This window comes from Durio zibethinus, chromosome 23 (genome assembly GCF_047325235.1).
Source record: "Durio zibethinus cultivar Kanyao isolate XHJ-2024 chromosome 23, ASM4732523v1, whole genome shotgun sequence".
Classification (NCBI taxonomy): Eukaryota; Viridiplantae; Streptophyta; class Magnoliopsida; order Malvales; family Malvaceae; genus Durio; species Durio zibethinus.
Window position 1 is genome coordinate 2291808 of NC_143184.1, and position 11921 is coordinate 2303728.

General features: G+C 31.8%; 2 protein-coding genes across 3 annotated transcripts; one reads left to right on the forward strand and one right to left on the reverse strand.

Moving 5' to 3' along the window:
• LOC111313930 (uncharacterized) lies at positions 1 to 1210 on the forward strand. 2 transcript variants are annotated; one of them, XM_089752367.1, is made up of 3 exons: positions 1 to 202; positions 321 to 725; positions 907 to 1210. In XM_089752367.1, exons 2-3 carry the CDS (start codon positions 391 to 393, stop codon positions 923 to 925), a joined length of 354 nt encoding a protein of 117 aa, XP_089608493.1. In that variant the 5' UTR covers positions 1 to 202; positions 321 to 390; the 3' UTR covers positions 926 to 1210. The 2 variants fall into 2 exon arrangements, with proteins under 2 accessions (XP_089608493.1, XP_089608494.1); XM_089752368.1 differs by having other exon boundaries at positions 76 to 202; positions 374 to 725; positions 907 to 1071.
• Positions 1069 to 5130, reverse strand: LOC111313929 (mitochondrial adenine nucleotide transporter ADNT1-like). Its single transcript, XM_022914812.2, has 8 exons — positions 4665 to 5130; positions 4475 to 4523; positions 4205 to 4368; positions 3843 to 3880; positions 3331 to 3443; positions 2935 to 3048; positions 2168 to 2512; positions 1069 to 1558 (listed from the first exon to the last, which is right to left on the reverse strand). Exons 1-8 carry the CDS (start codon positions 4826 to 4828, stop codon positions 1475 to 1477), a joined length of 1071 nt encoding a protein of 356 aa, XP_022770547.2. The 5' UTR covers positions 4829 to 5130; the 3' UTR covers positions 1069 to 1474.
• Between the last annotated feature and the right edge of the window lie 6791 nt (positions 5131 to 11921).

The window sequence follows — 11921 nt, forward strand, 5'->3', positions numbered from 1 at the left end:
GAGCCATCACCTGCACCTTTTTTTAATAAATCCTTTTCGTAACTATCAAGAAGAGTGCAGATGGGTTAAAGAGTCTTAAAACCCATCAAAAGAAAAAAAAAATCCGGTAAACAGAATCATTTATGAGGGAGAACGGACATGTAACTTTTCTTGCTAGGGTATTCGATGCAATTGATTCTATGGTCATAGTAACAGCACCAAGGTATGTTCTTTTTTTTTTGGTCTTTTTGGGGTTCTTCCAGGGCCTGATTTTGGTCGATCAAAGGGCAAATCTTTCAAACCTAACAAGAAGTTTTTAACGATTTGACAAATTATGACAGATGATGTTGTTTGGGGCATGGGAGATGTCGTAATTATGATGTTGCTGGTTCAGGTTGGAGAGAGAGCAACATGGAACGGCCTGATGACGAAACAAAGCATGAAAGTAAGATTGCATTAGGTGATGAGGAGAAGGTGCAAGACGGTGAAGTTGATGGTTTGCGGGAGCCCAACGCAACATTTCTTACTGATTTGAATCTCCTGATGCTGGCTCTTTCACTAAGCTCAGTATGCAACGAAGATTGCATAAATTTGGTTGACAAAGAGAAGAAAGACATAAAGGATCATGAAGCTAATACGAGCAAGGCCTGTATTCCCAGGTTACATGCTAGGAAACGGGAAACTAACGACGTAAAGCTCATGAAACGACGAACGCAAAAGGCCCAGACAATACCCAAGGATTTCAGGTGAGATTTTACATTTTTTTTTTTTTTGTACGTTATGTTTTTTATACAAAGGAGAACCAACCAGGTACAGTGTAACTTCAAAAGTGACAAATGCAGCATATATTTTGTCTTTCTGTCGAAAAGAAATATTTGAGATGCTTGGAATCTAACGTTAACAGTCCTTCTGGTGCTTTGTGCCCAGACATTGCAGAAAGCTGTAGACGGGAATGTCATAAATTAAAAGAGCGAAAACAATGGAAAAGAAGTTGTATGTGGGATTAAAGCCATGCCGTGTGTTCTCATATGGAAATGGACGGCGTCATCCCAGAGATCAAATGCAAAATGAGTTGCTTTGCGAGCACTAGAGAAGAACAAACAACATGCATGCTCTATTGTTTTTAAAATAGGTACCAAATCCGTCGGCAACATGCATTTAACTTGTAAAGTTGAATTTCACTTCATATTAAAGCTCAATCAATCTACATACAGAGATGAAAATGTCTACCACACCACAGAACGAACATAATCAATATTTCGGAGAAGGCTTTAAAATTGCTTTCTCAATTTTTATGCAGAGGCAGGCAAATGCGTTACTCGTTTTCCTCCTTGTTCCTTCATCCTTGTTGACAACGCACATGAATGAGGGAAGAAATTATGGAGAGGCTCGTAAAAAATGTTTAAAAGACCATCCCTAGTTTACCTTTCTCTCTATCCCCTTGCCGACAAGAATAGCACACATTCCATAAACATTTAGTTGAATTGGAACCAGTTCAGTCTGATATTCTAATCTCAACTCCTAAAATGTCCTTCATAACCTCGTATGTCACGAACGCAATAGCTATTGATGGTACAACCTAAAAAAACAAAGGCAATAAACAATATTAAATATGGATATAGTTGTACAAAACGTCAATTACATTATAAAAAAGAATAACAAGTTATGAAGTGAAGATAACGACTAATAGTAAAGTAGTGCTGGTGCACAGCCAAGAAAGGAAGGAGATGTTACTGTGTTATCCTACAAATAACCTGTTCTGGGAAGACAAGGTCATTTGCATCAGTAATGCAAAAAGCTTAATGGGGCATATATTTTAAGGACATGCAAGATAACAATTTGACGCATTCAGCCAAAGCAGGATCCATGCCCTTGTAACTAGATCTCAATCGTGCCTACATGATCCATGCATATACTCATCAAAGATCAAAAACAACATAATGCAGAGGTCTTGATGAAGTCATAATATTTGGTCCATGATAGTGCAAAGTACATAAAGACCATTATTCTTCTAACAATTCAAGAAATAAAAAGAATAGAAATGAAAACATTCCCCAGGCAACCTGTTTCCAAGCCATCTCTTGTCCAAACTAAAACTTCTTTTCAGAGACTATAAATCAAATGGGAAAAAAAATGTTATTCCTGCATTTATCAACAAGTGAACATCAATGAATCAAAAGATACAGACCTTCACAGAATTTGGGACCAGACCCTTGTATAATGCTCCAAAACCTTCATGCTTAACAGTTTTCCTGAATGCATCGATCATGCCAGTATACTCAAGAGGGGCCTTGTTCCTCCCAGCACCATTGACAACTGAGGCAGCATCTTTCCATCCTACCATTTGCATTCTCCTGCGAATCACATCAAGAGGGTAAGCAACAGTTTGCCCAACAGTTCCAGCCGCAGCCCCACAAGCAAGCCTGGTCGTTACACTCAGCTCAGAGTCTTCAACCAATCCAACTGGTTTGCTTTTAATTAACCAATCTTTTAGAGATTCATACACTGCAAAGTTCAGACCTACATATGGTATCTGCAAACGTAAAATGAGTATAAAGCATTCTCTTTGTCAGGTTAGACAATAGATTCAGCAATAAATGACTCAGTGATCACTTTTGACCACCCAAAATGGGGATGCAAGCATTATGCATAATTCATATGAATGCGATGGAGCTGACTAAAGACCAAGAAACTTTAAAGCGTAAAAGGAACAAGCAACTGCTTAAAGGTACATAACAAAATTCCCCAGAAAGTAAAAGGGAATAGAAGCTGATTTTTAGATGAGTGTAGATTTGATTATTATGTGACCCTTAAGAAGAAGGATGCTTTATGCCTCCCCCATTTCTTTCTCTTACAAACCCTCGTGTTCTGCCAGTAAGGCATGCTCTCATCAAGCCATAACATTCAAAAACTATTAACTATGAAACTCCAAATAAAAGAACATAAATGACTCACCACTCCAATGACTGAAGGAAGCCAACCCTTGTACAATGCCCGTGGGCCTTCTTGCCGCAATACAGTTGACAGAGCATGGAATATTCCTCTATACTGATAAGGAGAACTCTCTGTCTGCAAAATACACAATTAAATGATTAGAAGCCCAGAAGCCAAACTACAAGGAACAATTCCTGATATCAAAGACAGAAAATGCAATAGCTTAAAACGAAATCAATATTCGCTTTGACTTCTTATGCATACAAATCAAGGAAACAAGAAAGTTATGCCAATAGTTTATTATCTATTACAAAGTAGTCTCTTCCAAAGCTTCATCTTGATGATATTGAGATAGATTAAACCAAAAAGTGAAACATCATGCATCTGCCAAGTAAAACGATATTTAGAAGACAATACCTGTACAGTGAGCCTCCCCCGTACCATGTCCATTGGGTAAGTTGCAGACATGGCAATTATCCCAGCACATGCTCCAGCTCCAAGGCGTAAAAGAGGAGTGAGTTGAGCATCTTCTGCAGAATTAACAGCAACAAGCGGGAAAGCCCTATATGAGCTTTCAAGATTTCAAGAACATCTGGATATAAATTTCATCACAGACCTAATAACATCTGTGTAGAGCATTGGTTTTCTATCCCATGAATGCATTCCTTCCTAACATTAATGAAACTTGTTGTCCACAATCTATCCTGTAATTTCCAAAGCCCAATGCTTTTATATTGCTATTATTATGCATGTGAGACCATATGATATGGGCATGTAAAGGACAAAAGTCATAGTTTCTTAACTATCACCTGGTGTGAAGCAAAACAACAATCACTCAACCAAAAATCATAACTGAACTATATGTTTATAATGTAATGCAAACATGAGATGATTGCTCAGCAAAAACAAGATAACAATATTAGTCATACCATTGTCAGTTCGCTGTTGATATAGATACAGGATTCCCCTGCCACAAACAATAACAAGGAACAATCAGCCGAGAGAAACAAACACATTTACTTCAGTGCAAAACTTTCATAGGTGTGGTAGGAGCAATGCAAAGGGAAGAAAACTTTGCACCCTCAAGGAACCTTAAGGACTAAGGCTGACAGGTTGCAATTCCATAACCAAAACATTTATGCATAGTATTAGTAGCCTAAAAAGTAACCAATTTCAGTACGATAGATTTACTCGAACTTAGCAAAAGAAAGAGAATTGAAAAGAAAGTCAAATTAGTCAACCAACAGAACAAATAATAAGAAGTTAATCAAACAGTGTTCAAAACATGTACTTTGAAGCTCGCTCGTAGCTGAAGAACTTGACCGCAGAGTTTGGAACAATGCGTGCACAATTAGCACCGTTGCCTTTGAATAGTCCGCCAAAACCTTCCGTTTTCCAAATGTACTTCAAGCCTTGAATTGTTCCATTGTATTTTATATTACGTGGATTTTGAACCTGCAATTTATTTATTTATTTGCAAAAGAGGTTAATCAAATCAGAAAATGAAATGTTTATTTTTTCTTATCTAAATAAAACGCAAAGAAATTAAAACAAAATGAACCTGAAGTAATATTTTTAAACGTTCCAAAGGAGCAACGGCAGTTCGTGACCTGCATATAAATAGGATAAAATAGATTTTAAAAAAACATTTTTTTAAAAATTTACTATTCTAAAAATTGAGAAATTCAATATTCTCGGAAATATTTTCCGTCGAAACAAACAAACACTCCGGAGAGAGAGAGAGAGCTCACACTCCGCCAGCGACGCCGCCTGCAACGAGAGACTTGCAGATGCTAAGAATAGCATAGCTAGGAGCCTTAACACCTTCTCTGGCGAGCTTCGCTTCCTCGGCTAGATTCACGATCGTTGAAACCGCGGATTGGGAGGTGTTACTCTTCACATCCTCCGTAGCCATCGAAAACCAAAATCACAAAAACAAAGTAAAAAACTCTTTTTAAGTCGCTCTCTCGCCACAAAACCTCAATAAGTCTTTCACGGTAGCTTCAGGGGGCTCCAACTATCGGAGAGGACTAAACAGCGATCGGTAGGATAGGATCTCCGAAGCGATTTTTTATAGTAAAAGGATGCTCCGCATTTTCGGGTTTTTGTGCTGTTAGTTTTTGAGAGAGTCAGAGAGGTATGGAGGTGACGGCTGGCTTTGGGAGCATGAGAAAGTGAGACGTAGAGGAGAAAAAAATATTGAGAAATCTGAAAATTATCTGAAATTGTAATGCTCGGTCGGATTTGATTTTTTTTTTTAATTTGATTTGTATCAAAATTTTATATTAAATTAAAATATTAAGTTTAAATTAAATTTTAAATTGAGATTAAAAAATAAAAAAAATAATGTGAATCAAATTATATATTTTAAAATTTTTTATAAAACAAAAATAATAATTTTATATTAAAATATATTAAAATAGAATATAAAATTAATAAATAATAAATTAAATCAAATCAAATTTAATTAATAAAATTTAATTTAAATTGAATGAAAATTTAATTCAACTCAAATCAAATTTTAAACTTTTATAATATCTTACAATATTTAAAAAAATTGAATCGAAATTCGATTGAAACGAAACGTTACGAGATGAAACGGGAACCATTTGAGGGCGTGTGCCACCGTTTCTTCGATAGCGCGTGGATTTGGCATAGTGTTTTGTGGTAGGAAAAAGGACGCTTTTGTGGTCACGTGTTTTCTCATTGTTGTTTGGTTAGGTAAGATTCGTGCAAGATTAATGGGGCGTCAATTTGAGAAAAAGGTAATGTTTAATCCCTGGTTGTGATTTCGGAAAAAATGATATTTAATGAATTATTATTTTTTAAAAAATTACAAAATATAAAAAAAAATTTAAAAAAATTAATTTTAGTAGGTGTTTTAAACATTTATTAAAATTAACATTACAGTAAAATATACTAAAAAAACTTTTAGAAGTTGTAAAAGGCAAACTTTGTTTATTAAATTTAAGATTTAGAGTCAATTAAAAATTATTTCAGATGATTTCAATCATGCAATAGAGAAGAGTAAGGATTCTACAATCAAAATGCCTAACAACTTTCTCAATAAATTAAATAAAGACAGGAGATAAGAATAGAGTAAGAATTATAGAAAAAAATCTAAGATTTACTTTAAAACTTGATTCTTCGTGTAATTCAAGACTTGAAAAATGCAATTTGATTTTTATAAGAATAATTATTTGATATATTATCAATATAATTTTTTTTTAATTTCAAAAGTAAAATTAATAAGAAAAAGTATTTTATTTATGTATTTTGTTAATATACACTAAAAGATATGTTAATATTGGAGTTAAAAAATTTTAACTATTAATTTATTTGATAATTTATTTTTTCTACCAATTATTTTATATTCTTATAATTACAATTATTTATTTTTTAAAAACAACAAAAAATTAATTAAAAATATCATATTTGTTAAGTTTGAATTCAAACTTAACCTTTAACCTCAAAATTATTTTTTTAATTGACAAAATTGACAATCAACTAGTTAGATTTCAAATATTACCCATGTTAAACCCAAAAAACTTATAACTAAACCAAACCCATTTTCACGTCTAATTGGGGTCTCAACAACACCTAGAGAATATGAGAAATGAGAAGTAACCCAAAAAACAAAGTCTAAAAATGGAAAGGTGTCAGTAACGAAGTGGAAACCACAGTCGCGAGTGAGTCATACATTTGGTACGATTCCCACAGTTGTGGTTTTATGTGCGGGAGAGAACGGAAACGAAGAGGATTTTCATTTGACGTCGTTCATCGCTTTACACATCATGTTCATGGCATCTCCTTATTGGTTAAGTGGGGCCCTTTTTTAGAATACCATTACGTAAAAATTATTCTATAATTTTTCCAGAGAAAATTATATTATTTTTTAAAACAGACTCGAGTCAGTGGCAAAATTTCGTAATTTATCTTCTCATTAATGTTTAAAAAAAGAATAATATTATGAAATATATAAACATATTAATTTTAATATTATACAAGAAACAAGAAAAATATGACAAAATACAAGCATGTTCTGCTTTCTATGTATTTATAGCTTGAAAAGAAAAACATCATTATTAACATCCTTTCTTATTTGCTAAGCCTGGAGAACCGCTTGGTTATTTTGCTAAACCTTCATAGGCTAGGCCTTGGGCAGAACCAAACAAAGACCGGATTAAGCCTCTAATGTTAGCCCAGAACCAGTATCCGGAATGGGCAAATTTGCAGCTTAATGAGCTGGTCTCGGCTCTTGGGCCAGATCTTCCTTGATAAAAACTTCAAATTTTCGAAATACGAGTCTTGAAAGGGTTTTTTTTTTTTTTTTTTTTTTTCAATAAAAACTTGTCCTATTGGAGCGAGCAAACATCGAGACCCTCAAGGTACAAATTCAATTCATGAAAGCAATTTAGTTGGTGAATTAATAATGTATATAGATGCATGCAAGAGCGATGCATGAACTTAGTACCAGAAAATGGTTTTTTTATTTCAGGGTCAATTTACTTAATCATGAAACTATGGCTTCAAAATACTTTCTTTTTAGCATGCATCTCCTCTGAAGGTTATCTTGTCTTAATCATTTCATATGAGCCCGGACTTAATTATGTTGACTAGTACTGAGCAGTAACTACCAGTCCTTGGTCTCAAATTATTCTATCCATCTCGCTTTACTTCATTTTAGTTAGTCCAAAAGTAATGGACAGCAATATTCTCTTTTCCATCGACTTTCTAATCCCTGATGATGATACCTTCAAAATTCATGCACTCCCAATAGCATGTAATATTCCATCATATTTTTAATTCTTTGTAACAAAATAAAAAAGATATGTGTGTGATTTAATGCACATTGTAATAATAACAAAATTTTAGGACCATATATATAATTCGAAAAAATTTAGTTAATAAAACATGACCAAAAGCTTTCTCTTTCACTGCTTCTCTGTCAATAAATTTTGAAAGATTTTTTACATATCACTTGTTAACCTAACGCTATGATTTGAAAATTTATTTATTTATTTATGATTAAGTGACATGAAATTAGTAACATACATGTACATATGCCCAAATTTTTTGTATCTATCCAAAGTGATTTTTTTTTTTGTTTGTTTTAAATATAGAGATATTACATATTTTTAAGATAAAAAACCGTGACAATGAAATATAACTAAATGACTTAAACTTTTGAAATACTCCCCATTGGCCAAGAACAAAAAAGAAAAAGAAACTTTTGAACATGCCTATTACCTGAATTTCTCGTAACTTCCAAATTCAATGTTTTTTTTTTTTTTTTCTTTACATACAATAGAGAATTGGGGGCCCCTTAATATTGGAAAATAAATTAATAAGTAGATAAAAAACCATTCACAATTCCTTAAGGCAAATGCTACATCAGGCCAGCATTTGATTACATCAGATAAGAATTAGGACCATAATTAGCAATTCCCAAATGATTTCTCTCAACTTTCAAACGATCATTATTCTCTTTAAACTGTCCAAATCTATGCATTAAAAAATTTAGGAATTACTTTTAAAAAAAAGTTTAGGAAATCTAAAATTAGGTGACCAAACCCATTTTATGAGGAAGTGCACAATGGGAACGAGCCAAGTATCAAAGTTTCTTTAATATATACTTTAATCAATAATTTAAAAGATTACCATTATTAGAAATATATATATTAAAGATTAACCAATACACAATTAATAGAATATTATTAATTTGATCAATGAAAATAGATATTGATGGAAAATGTTAAATAATGTTGTTAGACACTAGTTAAAGTGATATTTTAAGTAAAGAAATTTGTAATTAATATATAATCATCTCTTGAATTTTATTAAAACAATAAATTAAATGTTAAATTTTTTTTAAAAGGTGTTTTAATTATTTTTAGCTAGGATTTATGAACACCGGTACATCGAATTATTTACTTATAGACCGATTTATCAAGCATTGATCCATAAATATTTAATTAATTAGACTGATCAGCATTAGTTTTTGTATAAAAAATATTAATCTAAGTTAGTATTAAAACGTCAATATAGTGTAGCTGCATGTGGTGAAGAGGATCCGTAGTCACCAAGAAACTTGGATTTCTCTTGGAATTTTGGCTTCGATGTCGACGGTGAAAGCATATGGACATGTTTGGTTATGGCTAAAGTTTAGCGTCCATTGCGGTCGGGGTTAGGACAAGAACCCCATGTGCGACAGGCGGCGAGCAAAGTTAAGCAAAGAGAAAGGCAAACGTTTATCACGTGAGGAAAAAAAATAGTGCTAGCATTTTTTACCAAGATTTTCAAGGTCACTCGTTCTCGTCGTGGGATTTTATTGGACAAGGCCAAAGGTTGCGGACCAAAGTAGTCCCCCCTCATAGGTTAGCCACTAGTCATTGCTGCTTTCTTTTTTGTTTCTTTCGTTGGTTTTGGTCGGTTTCAACAATCACTATTATTTCACATTTGAGTAAGGTCTGGTCCTAACTATAAATGTTGTAATCATAAAAAAAAAAGTGGGAGCCTTTTTTTTGGGGTGGGGGAGTTTTAAATAAATAAAAGGATCAAAGTTAAGTTATCAGAAATATGCAGTTCTAATCATTAATTGCTCCAACAAAGTTGTCCAAATAAATTTGTAGAAGCTCACAGAACATGTGCTTGAAAGAATTTGTGCTTATATAAAGTTTGTGCACTGCACCAAAGGCACATGTGCTTATACGAAGCTCAAATAACATGTGCTTGAAAAAAAATTCAGCTAGAAATTTTAAGATGAAATTCAATGCGCCGGTTTGAATGAAAGTGCTTTAGAATGAGATGAGTCTTAAGGCAAATACACGATTCTTCCGATTTCAAAATAGATACGATGATTCATGAATTTGTATTATATAAAATATTAAAATTTTTATATTTATATTATATTTTATATAAAAATTATATATTGTAATTTATATTGATATAAAAATATTAAATATATTAAATTTATATATAATTATTATTAAAATTTTAAATCATATAATTTTTATATCATATTTATATTATAACAACATATCATATTTTATATTTTCAAATCTACTTCAAATTTTATCCAAATCTAATTTTTTTGGGCAGCATCTCAAATTCCAATTCCTAAGGTATAACTTTTGATGATGCATGCTTGAAAATTATTCTTTCACTCAATTTACAAACTACGATTTAATTATAGTTGACAATAAATCGAGTCAGGACGAGTTTTTATTCATTTCAAACTCGATTTGATTTTATATTTATCAAATCTAAATCTAATTCGATCCAAAATTTTTTTTATTTTTTTATACCCAAAATCGATTTAATTTGATATTATATAAATTGTACTCGATTTAATCCGAAATTAATAAAATATTATTTTTAAAATATAAATATTTAAATATATAATTATATAAATATATATAAATAATTAAATAAATAATTTTTATATAATATCAGATCGAATCAGATTGAATTTAACTAAAATCCGAACATGAGCTAATTTCAATTTTTTTTTTAGCATTATTCAACTTGATTCGTTTCGAAATTTGATTTAAAAAAAAAATCAATCCTATGAATTGAGTCGGGTTGAAACCCGTCGAGATTGGATTGAATTGTCAACGCTAGATTTAATGGTGAAAACTAAGTTGTTTTATTAATTTTTAAAATAAGTTATGGGCAATTATTAAAGCATGAAAAAAAAAATTAAAGAATCTGTGCGTCTTTGATTTAAAAGATATGGGAATTTTGCTAATCTGAGAACACCCAGACTTAGGATTGTAATTGATCTAATGTACTCAAAGTTCCTACCTCAGAACCCCTGTACAATATTCTTCAAATAATATAAGTATTTATGCTTTCTTGAATTTCTCTTGGTAATTTACTCTTCCAAATTAAATAAGTAATTAGTTTCAAACCATGAACACATATTAGCTAGAGGTATGTATGTTGAAACCGATCTTATCTAATCTGAGCATTCTAACATTCGAAGTTAAAAATTAAATATTATAATTTTAAATATAATTCGAAAATAAAATATAAAAATGATATTTTTATATTATATTTAATATATAAATATGAATTATAATAATATAAACTTTACATTCTATATAGTAAATATATGAATTATCTAATCAACTAAAAATTTCTTATTAAATCACTTTATATATTTGTAAATGGAAAGTCATTTATCATGCACATATACGGAATCTTCTAAACTAAGCAAATCCTATAATTACACTTGAATAAACAAATAGATCGTTTTCTCTTTTCTGATTTAAAAAATAGAGAGTATGAAGTACTTTCGCTTGTCAAATGTCAAGATCTTTCCCCCACTGTTAATTTGATTGCCGAATCTGGAATTGTGAAAAATGTTGCTGCTGCCTTACTAGCTATAGATTAAAGCCATGCAATGGAAACCTTGGGTGCACTGAAGAACAGGCTATGGCTATTTGTGCACCTCTTAAAACTGGAGTCAATCATGTATCGGCGCCGGCCACGCATGCACAATCATGTCTGAAATCAATATGGAGCACCATTCGCTATCCAGAATCAAGATAAGATCTGAGTGAATCTGGCCATATTTTCAAACTAAAAATTATATTTAGTCATATAAAAACAGAACACGGATGCTTCCCTTCTTACATATGGTTTGATTTGTTTGTTGATTAATCGATTGTCGGCTGTAGCCTTTAGTCCATAGATAGACTTTAGAGGAAACATTTTCCACGAAAAATGTTTATTATCATTCAATGACTTGAAATTTCTCTATCAATTATGCAGAAGAAAGTAGTTCCATTTCATTCATTGCCATAGAAAAAGGTTCTTTTATTTTTTTGAATTAACCAAAAAAAAAAAAAAACTTACATGGTATCTGACATCACCCTTTTTGTCTCTTCTCGAATGAATAACGAGCCTATATGACAAGATCGATCAATAGAAATACTCCAATACTCTACTTCTACGTAATTAATTGCATACATACACTAAGATAGATATGATGGAGATCGGCA

Coding starts and splice junctions, on each gene's coding strand:
- LOC111313930 (XM_089752367.1), top strand. CDS start 391: ATGGAACGGCCTGATGACGAAACAAAGCATGAAAGTAAGATTGCATTA.
- LOC111313929 (XM_022914812.2), bottom strand. CDS start 4,828: ATGGCTACGGAGGATGTGAAGAGTAACACCTCCCAATCCGCGGTTTCA. Junction 3,881..4,204: donor AGCTACGAGCGAGCTTCAAA/GTACATGTTTTG, acceptor TGTTTGTGGCAG/GGGAATCCTGTATCTATATC. Junction 3,444..3,842: donor TCAACAGCGAACTGACAATG/GTATGACTAATA, acceptor TTAATTCTGCAG/AAGATGCTCAACTCACTCCT.